General features: G+C 47.2%; 2 protein-coding genes across 2 annotated transcripts; one reads left to right on the top strand and one right to left on the bottom strand.

The window, feature by feature from the left end:
• Positions 1-844: 844 nt before the first annotated feature.
• On the bottom strand, positions 845-1,955 carry LOC119356467 (expansin-B9-like). The gene is made up of 2 exons (XM_037623423.1): positions 1,730-1,955; positions 845-1,615 (listed from the first exon to the last, which is right to left on the bottom strand). Exons 1-2 carry the CDS (start codon positions 1,905-1,907, stop codon positions 996-998), a joined length of 798 nt encoding a protein of 265 aa, XP_037479320.1. The 5' UTR covers positions 1,908-1,955; the 3' UTR covers positions 845-995.
• A 5,306-nt stretch (positions 1,956-7,261) lies between these two features.
• LOC119356468 (ubiquitin-like) lies at positions 7,262-9,707 on the top strand. The gene is made up of 3 exons (XM_037623424.1): positions 7,262-7,459; positions 7,736-7,949; positions 9,358-9,707. Exons 1-3 carry the CDS (start codon positions 7,357-7,359, stop codon positions 9,455-9,457), a joined length of 417 nt encoding a protein of 138 aa, XP_037479321.1. The 5' UTR covers positions 7,262-7,356; the 3' UTR covers positions 9,458-9,707.
• Positions 9,708-22,173: the final 12,466 nt, after the last annotated feature.

The raw sequence follows: 22,173 nt of genomic DNA, 5'->3' as shown, positions 1-22,173 counted from the left end.
TATGAACCTTCGTCTAAATGATTGCCAAACAATCACGATGTGACCCAAATTTTACTGCGGTTTCTATTTGCATATTTGCCTGAAAATGCAACTTGCATTAGTTAATTTGACTCGTTGAAGAAGATGGGAGTGACACCATTGGCCACGACGTCGCCGAGCCCGGAGCGACCTAGATCCAAGGATGATGCAGCTGATTGTGCCGTTGCCTCTGCAGGAGAGTCGAAGGTTGATGGCGTGGGTGGTGGGCGCGAAGGGCTAGCCAGCTCCGGAGAAGAGGTCAGGCTTAGAGGGTTCGTGGGGGGACAGAGGCTTGGGAGGACGTTGCACCATCGGTTGCGGGGGGCTCGGACGACATGGCAAGATGAAGATGAAATAAAGGTGGTAGGAGGAAGAAGCAGCTAGGGAAAATATGAACTTACACCATTTTTGTTTGAGTCAATTATACCACTCATTCTTAAACGTGGCTAGAAAAGTTATTTTAGTCCTAAAATTTGTGATATACATTGAACGGGTGTTAGAACTTGATTTGGGCGTACATATACGGTATAAATTATGTTTGTATGCCGGCGAGGCGCGGGGCCCACAGTCTCGACTGGATGGTGGAGGCAAAGCGTGTGATCTGTTATTTTGTAACAATCACAAGCATACAAGAGGACGTGTAAGCGTGAAGGTAAGTATGATCGCCATAAAGAGACGACTGCTTTTTCTGCTGGCTTCTTCATCAGGTGTGTCTATAGAGTAAGGTCGTCGATGATGAAGCGAAGGGCTATGCTCATCTTAGTCCCAAATTTTCCAAAGGACATTAAGAAGGATAGTGTTCCAAATAATCAACAATGGTTATATTTTCAGGCCACCGAGCAATGGTTACATTTGGTTGAATGAACAAACACAAGCATGCATGCACCCACTACATCAACCTATATATACATCTTTATTTTAACTGGATTGCGAATGAAAAACAACTTGAATAGGAAATGTGTTGGTGATAGGTTTGATTAGAACTGGACGTCAGACTTGTAGGTAGTGTCGGCCGTCCAACCGGCGGGGATAACTTTGTGCGCAATGCGCCTCCTGCCGGACTCGGTGGTGAGGCGGAAGGAGAAGGGGCCCACGAGCGGCTCGACCCTGTCCACCCTCCAGATAGCCCCCCATGAGTGCTCCATCGGCTTCCACTGCTTGGACTTCTTCTCCCTGATCTCCATCTGCACGATGGTGCCTTCATGGGCGACGAACTTGACCAGCACCGCGAGGTAGTTGGCGTGGGAGCCCTTCTCCACGTGGAAGACGATCTTGGTGCCAGGCGCGTACTGGCACCGCACCCTCCTGAACTGCAGGTCGATCATGCCGGCGCTGCGGAGCTCCTGCTCCTTCCCCGGCTCGGCCATGGCGCCGAATGACCTGCCGGACAGGTCGAAGCGGTAGGGCGAGAGGAGCTCGTAGTTCATGTCCGTGATGACCACCCCCACCGGCTTCTTGGAGCAGGCAGAATGGTTGGTGCACCTGATCTGGAAGCAGGAGCCGCAGCCCTTGCCGTCCTTGAAGATGGGGAGGTTGCCGCAGGCGATCATGCCGTTGTAGGGAGCCAGGTTCACGTCCTTGATCCCGCACGCGCCGCCTGCATGCATGTACGCACATGGCATGATCAACACACAAACTGACGTTGAAAGTGAAACTGACATGATAGATAGAGCGTGTGTTGTGCCTGCCAGAGCGTGCGCGCGTCACGTACCGTTGTCTTCGGGGCCGGAGCCGGTGGGCAGGCCGTACCAGGTGGCCTTGGCGGGAAGGTACGGCTGGTTGTAGTCCGCCGTGATGTCGGGGCCGGGTGGCACGTTTGAGGCGCAGAAGCCGCCGGCGGCGAGCGCCGCCAAGACGGCAAAGGCTAGGACGCCGGAGAGAGATCCCATCGTCTTCTTGTCGACTTCTGCTTGTGCGTAAGTGATTTAGTGCGGGCAGCTAGCTAGCTTGTGGTGAGTTAACAATGGTATGATCGGGTGGCGTACTTATAGGCGACGAACGGGTGTCACAGCCGGATAAACGGCTCACATCACATGCATGTTCGGGTTCGAGATTTCTTAGGTTCGTGCATGCGTTTGTAAGGTGAATCCTGTTAATCTTTACTCTCACCCAGAAGCAACGACATGTCAATGGCTGAAGCGTCAATCTACCTCCTCGTTGCAGACATGCGAAACCAGACGTAGTAATGACTTTTCGAGTGCCATGCGTGCGATTGTGCCGGCCGTGAACATGTGCGTGCGTGCATGCCGTGCAGTGTTGGCCCGGTCGGCGGGGTTACCTTACGTGCGCAAGTCATATCGGCCGCCGCCTTCCGTTCCACACCGCGTCTCCAGCAGCTAGTCGTCGTACGCCTTTTGCTTCCTCCGGCAACAACTGATACTCTCTTTGATCAACTGGGTCACAGCCATTTCCAATTGTACAAGTGCCGAATATTTGAACTAAAACCACGTCACTTATTTTGGGACGAGAGTATTTTCTTCTATAGAACAATCTGCTCGATTTATTACTAAAAAATATTTATTTTTGAGGGGAAACTAGATAAAAATATTGACAAATTACAATTACGCCGATTACATCATGGGGTCAAAGGGGCCAAAAAATGCCGACCTTCACTAAGCATTAGCCGATAACGCATAGCGAATGAGATTGTGAACTTATATATCCTCACATACACAAGTGGCCTCCTCAAAGTCCTTCTTATTTTCTTTCTGAAAAAAGTGACAGGAGCTCTGTCATTTCTATTAAAAAGAGTGAAAAAGAGTACATCAACATACTACATTTACGCTATGCTTTACCAAAGGGTTACATGCTATCCATCAGAGGGTCAACTTCCATCATCATGTACAACTCTATGTAAGAACATTGCCCACTCCCTAATGAGTTCCCTGGTCTTGTAGATCATTGTTGCCACCGTGCTATATTCGGGCCTGCAAGCCCTAGCATTCCGCTCCTTCCATATATAGAGCCTATATATATGCCAGACGCTATAAAATATCACCCCATCGAGCCCTCTAATGTCTGAATTTGGCACGTCATGCTTCTTGCAGATCGACCGCCATCCATGTCTTGATCCCTCTGATAACACTAGTGTGACGACAGTTGGACCCTTGGGCGATATACTGGATGATTGGTCGGAAATCAAACACAATTTGAAAACTAGGACCGACGAACCTAGATGGTTGTCCACATAGTCTCGAAAGAAGACATCATTAGCCCCATTTCTAGAAATTGCACCATCAACGTTTGAAACACAAAAGCTCAAAACATAGGAATAGAAAAATCGCAGAGATAAGATATCATGTATAATATGAATTCCTACATGAACTAAAACTGCAGAAAAAACCCACAAACTGCCCTTTGAATATCATGTTGGGAAAGCTGAGGAATTGTCGACACAAAGATAAAACCTGAGGTAGGACCTCATGTTTGGTTTCTCGAAAATTCTAATGAAATAGGCCACTCTATAATAATTATAAGAATTTAAAAGGACTAAACAGAAAGACACACAGGTGCGCTCCGCTATAGCCTCGTTTTCAAAATTATCATATCACTTGTGTGTATCATATAACTTTTTTTCCTTGCTGGAGATGGTCAATGGTGCGCGGATAATAGGGAGCTCCTATTCGACGCTTGAAGCACCAAATTGGTGCTATGGCGCACATGAATAACCAACATGGGTCAGCCCAATAACCCGCCTTCAATCGCTTAACCCGTCTCTGGTTTTGATCAGTTTCTTCGCTTGTCTTCTTTTAGCCGTACGCTCGTGTTGCGGGTATGTCGTTTCAAAATAAAATGTCATTTATTCTTTTAGTTTTGACTTTATTATGAAATATAAAAATATTCACTGATTTAAAAAGAGTTTGCAAACTTTTAAAAACATTAACGACTTTGAATTTTTTCATTAATCTCAAAAATATGTTCACGAATACAAAAATTGTCGCTAAATCAAAAATATTCACAAATTTGAAAATAATAACCCAGTTTTTCTTTATTTTTTCTTCTGGTTTTCATTCTTTTCTCTTTTTCATTTTTTTCCATTTTTCCTTTTCTATTTTTTCTTTCAAAATTTAGCCAGTCTCGCGTGAAACTTTTTCCCCAGCATATTACTGTTTCGTACCGTTTCATTTGGTTTTTCAATTCGCCGCCTCGCTCGGAGAAGATGATGGATCGCTCACTCGCTGTACAGTTTCACATCTTTTTGAAACTTTGATCACTTTATTGAATCATATAACTGTTACATCGTCCACCAAGCCTTTTACAATAAAATCCGGCGGTTCCTCGACCCACAGTGAAGGTGACGACCTTGCTAGCCTAGCTAGGTCGTGAGATACAGAATTTGCCTCTCTAGGGCAATGAGCAAATGTGACCGAAGTATATCCTATAGCGAGGACCAAACAATCCGAATAAATCGCCGCTGCGCCTGAAGCCGTGAAGCCTCCGTTCTGCATGGTATTGATCACCTCGAGACAGTCCGACTCAACCACAAGCTTACATATCCCCAGTTGTTGCGCCAGTAGCAATCCATGTCGAAGTGCATAGGCTTCCGCCGTCCCTGCATCTGCAACATGCTCCAGTTATTCATTGGACGCCGAATCCACCCTTATGATCCCGTAGGACAGCACCAATAGCTCCCTGGAGGGAGTGTACCCTGAATGATGCATCTACATTTAACTTCACGAAGCCTTCAAGCGGCTTTGTCCAACCATTTTTCCTCGGTTCGACGCTTTTCTTCATGGCCTTAAGGTAATTAGCAGTTAGCGCCGCAATCGATAGCGCTGTACAGTTTCACATCTTTCTTCTGTTTATGCTGGTTTTCTTTGTTTCTTCATGGTTCCTTTGGTTTTCCATTTTTCTTTGATGTTAGTTCTTTCATGGTTTTTACTGGTTTATTTTTTCTTTGTTTTTTGTGTTTCATTCATTTTTCTTCTTCTTCATTTTTCTTTGTACATTTTACGTATACACCAGGAAGATTATTTATATACATGTTCAATATTTTTTGAGTACATGATGAACATTTTTTTAAAACTTAATCCCTCCATCCCAAAATATAAGATCATTTTTTACACTATGATAGTGTCAAAAATAATATTATATTGTAGGATGGATGGAGTAATTTTTTAGTCTACTTTTCCATACACATTGTTGTTGTATACACCAGGAACATTTTTGATACACACAGTTAACACTTTGGAAATTTATGATTAATTTTTTTGAACATATCTGATATCTACTTTTTTCATTAACAGTGTACTCCCTCCGTCCCAAAATTCTTGTCTTCGATTTTTCTACGTACGGATGTACTCCCTCCGTCCATGAATAAGTGTACATCTAGATTTTGTCTTAAGTCGAAGTTTTACAATTTTGACCAGCTTTTTAGGAAAAAAGTAAAAGCATTTATGGCACCAAATTATTATCACTAGATTCGTTTTGAAATGTACTTTGATAATATATCAATTTGATGTTATATATGTTACTACTATTTTCTATAAAATTGGTCAAATTTTTTTAAAACTTTGACTTAGAACAAAAGTTAGATGTACACTTATTCACGGACGGAGGGAGTATTTATTCACATTTTAGTGTTAGATACATCCGTATCTAGATAAATTTAAGACAAGAATTTTGGGACGGAGGGAGTACATTTTTTATATATCATGAAAATTTTATATATACCCATTAAGCACATGTGAGGTAGAGAGGCGCCATGGCTCGATTCTCAGTTCCGTCTACGCTAAAGGCCGTAAGCTCAACTGTGGAGACGATGGCGACTGGTGCGACATGAACGCGGGAGGCGGCTGGAAGCCTCAGGGGAGGGTGGAGGCTCTGGAGGTGGCAGTGTTCCAGTGCCCTGACTTCGCTGATGAGCCCTAGCTTGTGGTGGGAGGTGACAACAGTAGGATGAGGCTCAAAAGGCGACAATAGGTGCTGGGTGGTGGGGTGGGGGGAGTGGGGGCGGTTGCAGCGAGATGAGGCTCTAGAGGTGGAGATAGGTGCCATGGTAAGAATTTCTTTTTGGAATATTCAAGCCACCAAGATACTTTGAATGATGAATCAATTTTTTTATGAGAGAAAATTCTAATCTATTTATCAATCATGGCAGTACAGAGAACACTAGAGGTAATAAAAATTACAACCAGGTCCACGAACCACCTAGCAACGACTACAAGCACTGGAGCGAGCCAAAGATGCGCCGCCGTCATCGCCCCTCTCTCACCGGAGTCGGGCAAACCTTATTGTAGTAGACAGTTGGAAAATCGTCATGCTAAGGCCCAACGAACCAATGCACCAAAGCAGTAACTATTGCCAATGAAAATAGTTGTAGATTGGAAAGATCAGACTTGTAACCAAAGGAACGAAGACGAACAAAAACTGGATCCAAATAGATTCATTGAAGACCAGCACGACCGAATCCCGCGAGATCCGACGGAGATACACTTCCACATCCTCCTTCTCACCATCGGGGCGAGGATAGGACGTGGGAAGACATTATTCGTACCGAGGGACATCGCCACCGCCACATAGCCCCAACCAAGACGTTGAACCTAACAAAAACGAGAACGAGATCCCTCCCGCCGGTGGGGGCCTGAGATCCTGCGCACCTCCACGTTCCAGAGGTCATTGGAGGTGGGCAGATCGGCGGCGGCACCGGCGTTATGACGAACCAATTGACGTTCAAATTGTCAAAAAAATATTTGGAACTCAACTACATTATCTTCAACTTTGTGCATATAAAGAGTTAATGCTATTTACCATGATCAAATGTTTCTTTTGACACAACTTTACAGATTTACGAAATTTTGTCGCAAGTTACCCTATTTTTTTTGCGGGGAACAAGTTACCCTGTTTCGACATAACTAAGCCACCATTTGTAACTTTTAATTTTTTTTGTGCCACTAATTATCATTTTTAATTTTTTATGTGACTCTAATTAGCAGTTTTTCGACAATAAATAGATGCTGCGAATGTAGGAGCCCTGTTTGGAATGCATAAATGCGAAATAATTTCCACAAGAGTCAGACGATCTTACTTTTAACACTTCAGTTGCTCAGGTTTGGAAATAATGAAAGCGTGCTTAGACGTTGGGCCTTAAATGGGCTACTACGTATGTAGAGAGTGACCGCGCTGCTCTCCTCCGACCGAGCGCCGGCCTTCGCGGCCCTCACTCCGCTAGGGCTTCGGTCGGCGGTTCCTTGGCGGCTCCGTTTCCTCCTCCCACCCACTCGGCCGCTCCCTAGCTATATAACCGCACCCACGTCCGCGGCGCTCCCATTCTCACCAGTCCAGTCCACCACCATCCGGCGACGGGAGAGGAGAGGAGAGCGGCAACCGGCGGCAAGGATGCAGATCTTCGTGAAGACGCTGACGGGGAAGACCATCACGGTTGAGGCGGAGAGCGGCGGCGCCGTCGACAGCCTCAAGGCCAAGATCCACGACAAGGAAGGTACGCCCCTCCGCCTCCTCCCACAACGGACTCCGGCCGCCTTCACCGGCGTCGGTAGCGCCTTTCCTCGCATCCGCGTGCTGCGCCGTTGCTCGAAATGCCCGCCTTGCTGCGCCTTCTTGCTTGATTTTACCACGCGCGCCTCCTCGATCTACATACGGTTTGATTCGCTAGACAACCGCGGCGCGAAAAAGGGGCCAATTTTTATCCTGAATCTGTGGCCGTCTTGTGGTGCGAGGCTAACCGTGGACGCTGTGTTGGCTTCGATGATCGCAGGTATCCTGCCGGACCAGCAGCGCCTCATCTTCGCCGGGAAGCTGCTTGGCGACGGCCGCACCCTGGCCGACTACAACGTCCAGAGGGAGTCCACGCTTCACCTCGTGCTGGGCCTCGCCGGCGGGGACAAGGGCTCCTGCTACCCGCCCAAGATGGAGCCTAACCTGCTCGCCCTCGCGCTCAAGTACAGGCAGCACAGGCTTGTTTGCCGCAAGTATGTGCTATTCCTTGGACAATTTCTTTCACTATATACATCGATTTGCCTTTTGGTCTGGAACTCTGGATGCCTATGAATGGTTGAAGCTTGTGAATTGAGATGTTTCTATTGTGGTCTGGATGCTGCCTATGAATGATAGCGGCTTGTGATGCAATGTTTCTATTGTTGTCTGTTCAATGGGGATCGATGCATATGTAGATCATATCTCCGTGGTTTGGAACTAGCTAGGCTAGCTCATTGGCATGCTTTTTATGAAGGGATACTACGATAGGTGTAGAGTACATACTGTTTCTTCCACGATTCATCGATATATGCTGCTGTTACAGGCATCTTTGTATCTGGATGTCTTATGCATGACAGAAGCTTGTGAGTTTAAATGTTTCTTTTGTGGTCTGTCCGATGGGGATCAATGCATATGTAGATCATATCCCTGTGTGGCTTGGATGCAAGAACTAGTTTATTAGCATACTTTTTATCAAGTACTAGTTGAGGCGTATAGATGGGCTATTTCTTTCATGATTCATCGATATATGCAGATATTCTGCTGTTACATGCATGTTTGTATATGGATGTCTATGCGTGACACAAGTTTGGGCATTCTGATGCTTCTGTTGTCTGTCCGATGGGGAACAATGCATATGCAGATCATATCTCTGTGTGGTTTGGAACGAGGGAACTACACTAGCTTATTAGCATACTCTTGAGGTGTAGATTGACTATTTCTTTCAAGATTCATCGATATGCATGCAGTTGTTTACATGTTTGTATCTTGATGATCTATGCATGACAAAAGTTTGTGAAATGCAATGTTTCTTTTGTGATCTGTTCGATGGGTATGGATGCATATTTATATTGTATCTCTGTGTGGTTGGAACTAGCTTATTAGCACACTTTTGATCAAGTACTAGTTGAGGTGTAGATGGACTGTTTCTTTCACGATTCATCCATTTATGGTGCTTTCACATGCATGTTTGTTTATATATGGATCAATGAAATGGATGCATGTCTAGGCATGATAGGAACTTGGGAATTGTGATGTTTCTGTTGTGGTCTGTTTGATGGGGATTGATGCATATGTACATCATGTCTCTGTGATGTTTAAATGTTTAATTTGGATCCAGGGAATTAGCTTATTAGCACACTTTTCATCAAGTACTAGTTGAGGTGTAGATGGACTAGTTCTTTCATGATTCATCAATATGCAGTTGTTTACATGTTTGTATCTAGATGTCGTCTATGCATGGCACAAGCTTGTGAATTGAAATATTTCTTTGTGCGTGGTCTGTTTGATGGAGATTGATGCCTATGTAGATCAAATCTCTGTGTGCTTTTGATCCACAGGAAACTAGGTAGTTTTTATCAAGTAGAAGAGTATATCCTAACTTGTCCATGATTTGCGTTGCAGGTGCTATGCACGCCTGCCCCTCAGGTCTGCCAACTGCCGCAAGAAGAAGTGCGGCCACAGCAATGAGATCAGGCCCAAGGAGAAGCTGCGCTACCACTGAAGCATTGGAAACTTGACCCTGGGAGACATGCCATAGCTGGATTAACTGGGAGTTCAAAGTTTGGTTCGAGTCTTAGCTAGTTTCTTGGATATGAAGTTTCATCCTAGTTAAATGTTGCTTCTGTAATCTAGAACCCTGAAAGATGCTGCTAGTACGTTGCTCTTGTATTAGTTTCTGTCCTGGCACTTTGCAATCTGCTCTTGCATGAATTAATGGTGAAATGAAGTATTCGAGGTCTACTTGCATTGAATGATCAAGTCAAATAGTGCTCTTGCTTTCCTATGTTTCTGTCATGCATGTACTATGGTTGAATCTAATTACTGTACTTGTAAACACAGGCTTTCGTCGTCCAAATCAAAATGTGAGACTCTGTATTTGTTGCCACATCTGGAGCATCATAGACGAAATTTTGTTGGGAAACCGAATGCCATCTGCATGCAAAACAGAGTTGCAGCACTGAAATCGCATTACCTTGTCACCTACTCGCTGAATCCATGCTTGTTGTCACATATATACTGCCAGCCCTTGTCGATCAGATCATACGGTGTAGATGGAATTCCAGGGACCATACTAAGAGAGATGTTCATAGTTGCAGCCCCCTTGTGACCCGGCCTGAGAGAAGTTGAGAATTAGGAAACACCGAAGCGGTAGAGTTAAAGACATACAAAGCATGGACAGCTGAACCTGAATGTAAATTGGGCAAGGCCTGAACCTGAAACAAAGCATGGACACCTGAACCTGATTCAGAGGTGCACGCGACCATGCATCGTCGCAGCAGGGAGATGGATTTCTCTACTGCAGCTTCAGCCATGTTCAGCACTTTTGATATGTGCACTTTGGACCCTTGGACATTGGTTGAGGGGAGGTTGGAGAATCCGAAGGATTCCACACAGGCACTTTCTTCAGATAAAGGCCTAGGTTTTTTTTTTTTTTTTGCGGGATAAAGGCCTAGTTGCAATGTGCAATCCGGATCTTCAATGGAAAACCAACAAACTTGCCAAACTTGTAGACAAAATCTTGCCAAAACGAACGACGTTCAGCTAGCAGGAGTTGAGGGCACGGTCGAGGATTTTGCGGTTTCTGATCAGATCCGTGCGCCAAAAATGGAAGGGTACCAGTTTCAGGAAGGCTATGGTGGTGAAGTGCACTCGGGAGTCGATCGGAGTCCAACCCGGCCGTTGCCTTCCTTCCTACAAAAAACGCACAAATTAACCCACCCCCAACCCCGGCCGTGAGCACGACGAGCGATGGGGAGCTCCACGTCGTCCACCCGCCGTGCCGCCAACACGGCGCAGGGCTGGCGCGCGGACTTGGAGGCCTCGAGCGACAAAGTGCAGCAGGGCTCTCACGTGCTCGAGATCACAGGGTACAGCCAGTACCGGGAGCGACTCGGGGAACGGCGCCGCCGCAGAGTAACGTCGCCCGTGTTCGCCGTCGGGGGCCACGACTGGAGGATTCACTTCTACCGGAGAGCGGTTTTGGACAAGCTACACGGTACCCCCTATCATAGCCGTTCAATCTGAACTCTGGTGCATCTGGATGTGTGCATAGATTAAAAAATCAGCAGCTAGGCAGGTGCTTAGTGCTTAATAACCTGACAGTGGATGGAGACCCATGATAGAGACCGGCAAGAAAGGCAACAGTGTCTGCCACTATGCACTGCCATTGCTACAGTTCTGTACAAATAAAAAACACTCTCTCTTTGATGGATGACTATTTACAAGAAGGAATCTTTCCTCACAAAAAACTCTCTCTTTCCTCGCATGCAAATGGAATCTGCATCCAAATGTGCAAGCTCTCTCTCTCATATGTTCTCTCTCACATTCATAAATAAAGCCTCATTTTAAAATAAATCCTCACAGAGCTTCACTCTCTCTTCTCTATAAAATAAATTCTTCTCTCTCTATCACACGCTACTTGTCTCTTCAAATTTGCAAAGAATTTTTCTGTCTCTTCGAGACTCCCACGTAGGCACTTCTCTCTCTTTCAAAGAAATTTCTCAGTGATTTTTTTCTCACTCACACCTGCTACCTCTGTCTTCACTTTTTGCCGTAGGGGTGTCACACTTCTCTATTAGCTGCCCCACTCCTTTTCTCTCTTTCACTGTTGCAGCAGTGCTCCTAGGAATATGACAGAAGGCTGTAGCCATGTAGACAAGACAACACGTTCTGCTAATGGCACTGCAGCGAACAACTACACTGCTGCTGATGCTCCTTTTGTGCACAAATCTCAAAGCAAACCAACAGTCTAGATAAGAGGTACTGTGGAGCTCGAGTTAGGAAGAAACTTTCTGCTTCTACCCAGGCGGGATCAGCTGGGACATGGACTTTTACAAAGACTACGTGGCGGTGTACCTCAGCTTAGAGAGCAAGGACTGGGACGCCAGGGTGAGGGCGTCCTTCAAGCTCAGTCTGGTGGACGTGACGGGATCCTCGCCGCTGCATACCTTGACAAAGACACACGACTTCTGTGCCGCCGACGGCGGCAAGAGCCGCTCCGGCATCAACGGTTTCAAGAAGAGGGCCGAGGTAGAGGCGCCGCCGTACCTCCGCCACGACCGCCTCACCATTGAGTGCGTCATCACCATCGTCGAGGATGCGAAGCCGTTCATGGAGGTGCCGCCGTCCGACATCACGGAGCATCTCGGGAAGCTCTTGAAGGTGAAAGTGGGCGCCGACGTGGTCTTCATGGTCCAAGGAGAGGATTTCCCTGCCCACAAGGCGATGCTCGCGATGCAGTCGCCCATGTTCAAAGCGGAGCTGTATGGCGCAATGAGAGAACAAGGAGACAGCATGGGTGAAAGGGTCGATATGGTTGACTAGAGGGGGGGGGGGGTGAATAGGCAACTAACAATTTTTAGCTTTTCTTTACCAAATTAAAACTTTGCATCAAAGTAGGTTGTCTAGATGTGCAACTAGGTGAGCAACCTATATGATGCAACAACAACGAACATACAAGCAAGCAAGAGAAGTAACACTAATAAGCTTGCACAAGTAAAGGTAAGAGATAACCAAGAGTGGACCCGGTGAAGACGAGGATGTGTTACTGAAGTTCCTTCCTTTTGAGGGGAAGTACGTCTCCGTTAGAGCGGTGTGGAGGCACAATGCTCCCCAAGAAGCCACTAGGGCTACTGTATTCTCCTCACGCCCTCACACAATGCGAGATGCCGTGATTCCACTATTGGTGCCCTTGGAGGCGGCGACCGGACCTTTACAAACAAGGTCGGGCCAAACTCCACAACTCAATCGGAGGCTCCCAACAACACCACGAATCTTCACCACAATGGACTATGGCTCCGTAGTGATCTCAACCATCTAGGGTGCTCAAACACCCAAGAGTAACAAGATCCGCTAGGGATTAGTGGGGGAATCAAATATCTCTTGGTGGAAGTGTAGATCAGGGTCTTCTCCACTAATCCCGAGCAAATCAACAAGTTTGGTTGGCTAGGGAGAGAGATCGGGTGAAAATGGAGCTTGGAGCAATAATGGAGGTTTTGGGGGAAGAGGTAGGTCAACGAAGAAGAAGGGGACCCCCTTTTATAGTGGGGGTAACAATCCAACCGTTACCCCACTAAAAAACCCCGCAGAGGGCCGTACTACCGCAGGGGGCAGCGGTACTACCGCTGGAACCAGCGGCACTACCGCTCCCCCTTACGGTACTACCACCCAGCCAGAGAGAGCTAGAAGATAGAGGAGGGACTGGCCCAACGCGGTACTGCCGGACAGGCCCCGCACGGTACTGCCGCGGTGGCAGGGCGGTACTACCGCTCTCGAGAGGTACTACCGCACCTACTACCGCTGCAAGTGCCGCTCAACCCGACACGAGAAGTGCCCCCCTCGAGTCGAGGCGGTAGTGGCCCGGTACCATAGCGGCACTGCCGCTGAGGACCCTCAAGCGATACTACCGCTGGACACCGCGGTACTACCGCTGGGGCCAAAGACTGCCCAAATCAGCAGGGAATCAAACCTCCAACGACGCGGAAAGGCCGAGAGGGTGTGAAACGAAAGTATATGTGATGATTCCACCCTATCCTTACCAAAGCGGACCCCCTCTTGATAGTACGGTGACTCCTACGAAACTAGTCCACCAACAAGAAACGAAAGAGCTACACCGTCTTGAAACACACTCCGAGGGGAAAAGAGATCGTCTCGAGCCAAAGGATGAATATCTGAAATGCTCAAAGCACATGGTTAGTCCGCAAATATGTTGTCATCAATAACCAAAACTACATCGAGAGAGATATGCCTTAACAATCTCCCCCCTTTTGGTGGATTGATGACAACCAGGGATTTGCACAGGGAAAAGACATAAAAGTAAGGATACTTAGAACTACAAAATTGAAGGAAATATGCCCTAGAGGCAATAATAAAGTTATTATTTATTTCCTTATATCATGATAAATGTTTATTATTCATGCTAGAATTGTATTAACCAGAAACATAATACATGTGTGAATACATAGACAAACAGAGTGTCACTAGTATGCCTCTACTTGACTAGCTCGTTGATCAAAGATGGTTATGTTTCCTAACCATAGACATGAGTTGTCATTTTATTAACGGGATCACATCACTAGGAGAATGATGTGATTGACATGACCCATTCCATTAGCTTAGCACCCGATTGTTTAGTATGTTGCTATTGCTTTCTTCATGACTTATACGTGTTCCTATGACTATGAGATTATGCAACCCCCGTTTACCGGAGGAACACTTTGTGTGCTACCAAACGTCACAACATAAGTGGGTGATTATAAAGGTGCTCTACAGGTGTCTCCAAAGGTACATGTTGGGTTGGCGTATTTCGAGGTTAGGATTTGTCGCTCCGATTGTCGGAGAGGTATCTCTGGGCCCTCTCGGTAATACACATCACTTAAGCCTTGCAAGCAATGCAACTAATAAGTTAGTTGCAAGATGATGTATTACGGAACGAGTAAAGAGACTTGCCGGTAACGAGATTGAACTAGGTATTGAGATACCGACGATCGAATCTCGGGCAAGTAACAGACCGATGACAAAGGGAACAACGTATGTTGTTATGCGGTCTGACCGATAAAGATCTTCGTAGAATATGTAGGAGCTAATATGAGCATCCAGGTTCCGCTATTGGTTATTGACCGGAGATGTGTCTCGGTCATGTCTACATTGTTCTCGAACCCGTAGGGTCCGCACGCTTAACGTTACGATGACAGTTTCATTATGAGTTTATATATTTTGATGTACCAAAGGTTGTTCGGAGTCCCGGATGTGATCACAGACTTGACGAGGAGTCTCGAAATGGTTGAGACATAAAGATTGATATATTGGACGACTATATTTGGACACCGGAAAGGTTCCGGGTAAGATTGGGACAATACCGGATCACCGGGAGGTTATCGGAAACCCCCGGGAGGTATATGGGCCTTATTGGGCCTTAGTGGAAAGGAGGGGAAAGGAGCAAGGGAGGGGGCGCGCCCCCCAAGCCCAATCCGAATTGGGAAGGGGGCCGGCCCCCCTTTCCTTCCTCACTCCTTCCTCTTCCTTCCCTCTCCTACTCCTAATAGGAAAAAGGGGAGTCCTACTCCCGGTAGGAGTTGGACTCCCCCCCTTGGGCGCGCCACCCTCCTTGGACGGCCCCATCCTCCACTCCTTTATATACAAGGGCAGGGGGAACCCCAGAGACACAACAATTGATCTCTTAATCTCTTAGCCGTGTGCGGTGCCCCCCTCCACCATAATCCACCTCGATCATATCGTAGCGGTGCTTAGGCGAAGCCCTACATCGGTAGAACATCATCATCGTCACCACGCCGTCGTGCTGACGAAACTCTCCCTCAACACTCAGCTAGATCGGAGTTCGAGGGACGTCATCGAGTTGAACGTGTGCAGAACTCGAAGGTGCCGTGCGTTCGGTACTTGATCGGTCGGATCGTGAAGACGTACGACTACATCAACCACATTGTGCTAACGCTTCCGCTTTCGGTCTACGAGGGTACGTAGACAACACTCTCCCCTCTCGTTGCTATGCATCACCATGATCTTGCGTGTGCGTAGGAAAATTTGAAATTACTACGTTCCCCAACAAAAATATAGACGGGCTCCCCCTGAATGTGTGCACCTAGTTAGTAGTGCCTTTGGAATGCAAGACTCACACATTAGGATCAACACTCCCCCTATATTTTATAGTCCAAAAATTCTAAGCACAGGATACATGATCGCAGGGTATAGAACAGGATAAGCATGCATCTCATAAGATACTTCACTACTGAATAAACATAGATAATAAAGGTAAAGATAAGGTAGCATATGCCTCACACCATATGTCTAGAACTTAGGTCTCATGGCACCAAACCAAACCAAGCAAAACAACGAGAAAACACAAGACACCACACACACCACAAAGACACACTCGCAACACGGCAACAACACAAATCCCTAAAACTCTCTCCCCCTTTGGCAGCGAGACACCAAAAGGGAAAAGTGCGCTGCTACGGCTCCAGGTGATAGCAAGATGAGGATCTCGAACATCATGTCTCAGCGTGATCGTCTGCACCTCCGTCGTCGGTCGGAAACTGCTCGGCGTCTGAATCAGTCCATGGGCAATGCTGCTGAATCCACTCCTCCTCGTCAGTGATCCTCTCCTCAGATCCATTGTTAACAGTGGCACCCAACTGGCGCATGAGCTCCTTGTGACGTCTGTGGGCCTTCTTCTCAGAGACATGAGACATGTACTGGCCATGAGACTCCATGCAGAAAAGTTTCTTCATCTTGCGCTTGATCCTCTTAGCCCATGAGGGCTCTCCACCGGAGGGCTCATAGTCCTCATCCTTGTCGGCCTCAGCATCGTCCTTGGACTCCATGTCAGCCTCAGAAGGTGGAGCATCAAAACGAGGGGCCTGGGTGCCCCAGTTGTCCTTCTTCCGCAGACGTTTGATATCATGACAAATCAACTCTCCAGTTTCCAGCACAGCCCTGTGATAGTGATGTGCCCAGGCCTTCTCAATGAGCAGCATGATGAAAGGACCATAGATCGGACACTTGCGCTTAGAAATGGCAGAAAGAAGCTCAGACCACATAACATGAGAAATGTCCAGGGTCTCTCTAGTGGTTTCTTCCTTCTCATGCTGGCAGAAGAGAAACATGTCCACAAGATAGGAGTGGACCATATCCAGATTCCCAATGCGCGGGAAAAGAGTCTCATGGAAGACACGGTGAAGGATGTCCAGATAGGTAGACAGCTCATAGGTTACCTTCTTTGTCTTGGGGTTAACCTTCTGAGAGCAGTAGGGCCAGAGAGCTTGCTTGCGGGTGGAGGTGACATTGCGGTGAGGACGGAAGCCGACTGGATGCTCAAGCCCGTGATCTTCCACCCCAAGTAACTCCATAAAGGCCTTCCACGTGACAGTGAGCAACTTGCCATTCGTCATCCAAGTCAAGGTCCTTTCTGCATCAGTTCCAAGATGGACAGTGGCATAGAATTGGCATATGATGTCGGCATCCAAGTCCTTGTTGAACTGCATGATTCTGAGAATGTTCAACTGAGTGCACATCTGAAGGGCTTCGCCAAAGTACTCAGGGTTCTTTTCCATTGGATCGGTGTCGATGGAACGGACATCAACAAAGTGATTCTTCTTAGCCTTGATCACATCAAAGAAGATGGAGAACTAAAAGCGGTTCCAGAACGGGCGGTTAACCAAAGTGGGATCTTGGACTTCCTCATAGGGGTTGCGGCGACGCTTTGCCCAAAATTCCTCGGCAGTCATCTCAGTCATAGTCTTTCCGTTTGGCTTGTTTGCAGATCTCTTCGAGTGCTGAGGTGGCGGTGGAGCACTTGAGGTTGCGCCTGCTGGCAGTGGTTGAGCACTAGAGGAACCACCTGCTGACTCAGAAGTGTGGTAGCGCTTTGACGTTGCACGACCGGGGTTGACACGATGGACCTGCTGCTCAGGATGATCATCACCTGGAACCAAACACATGACCGGAAGAAACACACGAAAGAAAGAGCATAAGCCACCAAACAAAACAACAAGGATCAAAGCTTGGTAGGAAAACATGGAACTGGGCATCCAGCGGTAGTACCGCGACCCAACAGCGGCAGTACCGCTTGAGCGGTAGTACCGTGGCACAACAGCGGCAGTACCACTCGAGGAGAGCGGTAGTACCGCGCCAGATGGGGAACGGCGGTTCCCTACTACCGTGGTCAGATCCGGCACTACCGGAGATGCTAAATTCAAAAAGAGACCTACCGAACTACAATCCACAGGGCCTAGAGGCCATCTCCATCCTACTCAAGCCCCGCCTTAGCCAAAAGACAAGAAGAACAATGCCTATTGCCCCTAAAAACTAGATGCAAGATCTAGGCAAAGAGAGAACGGGAACGGGGGCAATACCGACATCCATGGATAGAGGACGTGGTGGGGATCGACTCCACCGGAGGAAATGGAGAGGGACGGCACAAAAACGGCGGCCGGCCGGGCCCCTCCTGCGGCGAGAGGTTGCTGGAGCAACGAGGAAGACGAGTGTGGGCGAATGGGTATGGGGAGAAACAACTCCCCCTGCCCCGACATAACCCCCCGTCACCCGCCCCGCAGGGGTAGTACTGCTGGGGTGGGCGGTAGTACTGCTTGACGCTTATCAGCGGTAGTACCGCTCACGCAGCAGTAGTACCGCTCTGCCGCAAAAAGGGCCGGCCAAACCAGGTAGAACACAAGAGAAGAAACCGAGACAAAACAAGAACACACACACACAACACCGACAAAAAGAAAGAAGACACACACCTCTCCAAGAGAGGACGGTGGCCGAGGCCACCTATGTTTGATTTCAGAGGTATGGCGCCACGAAGATTTTAACCTTGGGCCCATGACCAACACTCATCTTTGAAGCACAAGTACCATTAAAAAATGGCTAATGTGAAAGAGTTTGGTTAGTTTATGCATGATGGGGGGAGGTAAAGTTCATTGAGAGAACAACACTCCCCCTATGTCCATGCCTACACCTAGACTAGATAACAAGTTGAGTGAGGTGGGGTGTGCAAGGGTTCAAGTCACATTGCTCGAATCAATGATATTTAGCTCATGCCTTAACTCGTGAAATCTTGCTTCATCCAAAGGCTTCGTGAAAATATCTGCAAGGTTATCATGAGTGTTGACATAGTTAAGCTCGATCTCCCCTCGCCTAATGTGATCCCGGATGAAGTGATACCTAATCTCAATATGTTTTGTCTTGAAGTGTTGCACTGGTTTGAGAGAAATCTTGATGGCACTTTCATTGTCACACCAAAGAGGCACTTTGTCACAAGTGACACCGTAATCCTTTAAAGTTTGCCTCATCCATAAAAGTTGTGCACAACAACTACCGGCAACCACATATTCCGCTTCCGTGGACGAGAGAGACACACAACTTTGCTTCTTGGAAGACCAACTCACCAAAGAGCAACCAGGAAATTGGCACCCTCCGGAAGTGAACTTCCTATCCACTTTGTCTCCCACCCAATCCGAGTCCGAATAACCTACAAGCTTAAAGTTTGCTCCTCTTGGGTACCAAAGGCCAAAGTTTGGGGTATGAGCCAAATATCGAAAGATTCGCTTGACCGCCACAAAGTGACTTTCCTTAGGTGCGGCTTGAAACCGTGCACAAATTCCCACACTCAACATGATATCTGGTCTAGATGCACAAAGGTAAAGCAAGGAGCCAATCATGGAACGATATACCTTTTGATCCACCGCTTTACCATTGGGATCAATGTCAAGTTGGCACTTGGTGGGCATGGGAGTGGAAGCCGGCTTGACATCACTTAGCTTGAATCTCTTGAGCATGTCTTGAGTGTATTTGGCTTGGTTTATGAAGGTTCCTTCTCTCCTTTGCTTCACTTCGAACCCGAGAAAGAACTTCAACTCTCCCATGGAAGACATCTTGAACTTTGAGGTCATGAGAGCAGCAAATTCCTCATTGAAAGCTTTGTTAGGGGAACCAAAGATAATATCATCAACATATAATTGGCACACAAACAACTCCCCTTGGAGCTTCTTGGTAAAAAGAGTGGGGTCAATTAGCCCAACTTCAAAATCACGGTCTTGTAACAACTCGGTAAGGTGGTCATACCACGCACGTGGGGCTTGTTTAAGGCCATAGGGTGCCTTATCGAGTTGATACACGTGATCCGGAAAGTAGGGATCCTTGAACCCGGGGGGTTGCTTGACATAAACCAATTCATTAATAGGACCATTAAGAAAAGCACTCTTCACATCCATTTGTTGTAACGTGGAGTTTGATGAGAATAACGGCTCCCAAGTGGAGCAAAGTGGTACTTGTGATGTAGGTGATGAAATTATTCCCCAAGCCATAAGAAGAATGGGTGTTGGTCTTATCCTACCCATTGAGGAACCCCTTGTGGCCGAAGGGAAGGACAATGTTCTACTCAAGTGGAACCTTCACCAACCCAAGACCCGCACGCTTCCGAAGAACAAAGTGAGGGACCTCAACCTCAAGAACAAGATCAAGGGCAAGATCAATCTCAAGATGGTGTTGTAACATCAAGTGATGCCCAAGGTCAAGCTCCCTCCTCCGAGCAAGTTCAAGATCAAGAGCTTCCACGAGATCAAGAACAAGCTCAAGATGACGCTCAAGATGATCAAGTGACCACTCCTTGTCTCACCCCCGAGGAGGAATTGGAGCGTCGTGCCGCCAAGGTTGCTTCCAAGCTCTCCACCAAGGATCATCTCATGAAAAATGTGCTTGGAAGCTTAAGAAAGGGGGTAAGCACTCATAGACAATTAGCAAACTATTGTGAACATCACGCATTTGTCTCTTGTGTTGAACCCAAAAAGGTCTATGAGGCGCTCGAAGATCCGGATTGGCTCAATGCCATGCATGAAGAACTCAACAACTTCGAGCGCAACAAAGTGTGGAGATTGGTGACCATGGTGGCGGAGTTCAAGTATCCCTACAACTTTTGGGCCGAAGCCATCAACACCGCGTGCCATGCATCTAATCGGCTCTACCTCCACAAAGGCTTGAACAAGACTCCACATGAGATACTAACCAACAAATATGCCCTCATAAGCTCTAGCCTCAAATTTAGACAAACAGGCACCTTTCTTGAGAATGAAACACTTACACCCGAACACCCGGAAGTACTTGAGGTTGGGCTTGTTACCGGTGAGTATCTCATATGGAGTCTTGTTCAAGCCTTTGCAGAGGTAGAGCCGATTAGATGCATGGCTGTTGATGGCTTCGGCCCAAAAGTTGTAGGGAGACTTGAACTCCGCCATCATGGTCCTTGCCGCATCCATTAACATCCGGTTCTTCCTCTCCGCTACACCATTTTGTTGAGGGGTGTAAGGTGCGGAATATTGATGCTTGATTCCCTCATAACTCAAAAACTCGTCCAAGGTGTAGTTCTTGAACGCGGAGCTGTTGTCACTTCTTATTGTCAAGATCTTTGCATTGTGTTGTCGTTGAGCTTGATTTGCAAAGTCGATGACGGTTTGTTGGGTCTCGCTCTTCCTCTTGAAGAAATATACCCAAATGTATCTTGAATAGCCATCTATGATCACCAAGCAATACTTTCTACCCCCAAGACTATCAAAGGATGGAGGTCCAAAAAGATCCAAATGAAGTAGCTCCAAAGGCCTCTTCGAGTAGATGATAGTCATGGGAGGGTGAGCCTTCTCATGTAGCTTTCCTTCGATGCAAGCACTGCAAGCACGATCTTTGCCAAAACTAACATTTGTTAGTCCATGGACATGGTCCCCCTTGAGAAGACTTTGCAAAGATATCATATTGACATGGGAAAGACGGCGATGCCAAAGCCATCCCACGTCAACTTTAGCCATTAGGCATGTCGCGGTCTTAGCGGGTCGCTCCGAAAAGTTAATCACATAGAGACCGTTCTCGACGTGCCCAACAAAGGCTACTTTAAGAGTCTTGCTCCATAAGAGGGCCACGGAATCAATATCAAAGAAAGTGGCAAAGCCCGAGTGCTAGTTGACGAAGGGAAAGTAAATTGTATGCAAGGGACTCAATAAGCATGACCTTCTCGATCGTAAGATCATGAGAAATGACAACTTTGCCGAGTCCCAATACCTTAGAAGACGAGGCATCACCCCACTCGACATTGGTGGGCATGGATGGAATCTTTTGCACATCCACCACCAAGTCCTTGCTTCCGGTCATATGATTAGTAGCTCCACTATCGAGCAACCATGATCCCCCACCAGAAGCAAACACCTACAAGAGATCAATGCTTGGTTTAGGTACCCATTCTGTAATGGGTCCTTTGATGTTAGTAACAAGGGTCTTAGGAACCCAAATAGACCATTCAATGTACTCATAAGGAGAACCAACAAATTTGGCATAAACATGCCTACTCTAGCGCGACACAACACATAAGAAGGGTTAAAGCCGCCGGCTTTGTTGGGAAGGGGAGCGTTTCCCTTCTTGGCATCACTACCCCTCATGGAGTTCTTCTCCTTATCCTTAGTAGCACCCTCACCATCCTTCACAAAGGTTTGCTTGAGAGGAGGAGGTCGTTTGCCTTGTCATTCTTCTTCTTGTTCTTGGACTTGGGCACGTATCCAATCCCTTCCTTGGCCACAACTCCCTTTTGGTTGGTCAAAAGGTCGTTGAGGTTCTTCTCGCCTTGTATGCAAGACACAAGACCTTTCTCAAGTTGCACCTTTAGCTTAGCGTTCTCCTCAACAAGATGCACATGCTCACAACACGGGTTAGTAGCATTTG

The sequence above is a fragment of the Triticum dicoccoides genome, chromosome 2A (genome assembly GCF_002162155.2).
Source record: "Triticum dicoccoides isolate Atlit2015 ecotype Zavitan chromosome 2A, WEW_v2.0, whole genome shotgun sequence".
Taxonomy (NCBI): Eukaryota; Viridiplantae; Streptophyta; class Magnoliopsida; order Poales; family Poaceae; genus Triticum; species Triticum dicoccoides.
The sequence above is the reverse complement of the archived record's forward strand: the minus strand, read 5'-3'. Positions and strand labels throughout refer to the sequence as shown.

Excerpts from the sequence above, each read along its gene's own strand:
- LOC119356468 (XM_037623424.1), top strand. The coding sequence starts at position 7,357 with ATGCAGATCTTCGTGAAGACGCTGACGGGGAAGACCATCACGGTTGAG. Across the intron at positions 7,460-7,735 it reads CAAGATCCACGACAAGGAAG|GTATCCTGCCGGACCAGCAG; the intron begins GTACGCCCCTCC and ends CGATGATCGCAG. Across the intron at positions 7,950-9,357 it reads CACAGGCTTGTTTGCCGCAA|GTGCTATGCACGCCTGCCCC; the intron begins GTATGTGCTATT and ends TTTGCGTTGCAG.
- LOC119356467 (XM_037623423.1), bottom strand. The coding sequence starts at position 1,907 with ATGGGATCTCTCTCCGGCGTCCTAGCCTTTGCCGTCTTGGCGGCGCTC. Across the intron at positions 1,616-1,729 it reads CTCCGGCCCCGAAGACAACG|GCGGCGCGTGCGGGATCAAG; the intron begins GTACGTGACGCG and ends ACATGCATGCAG.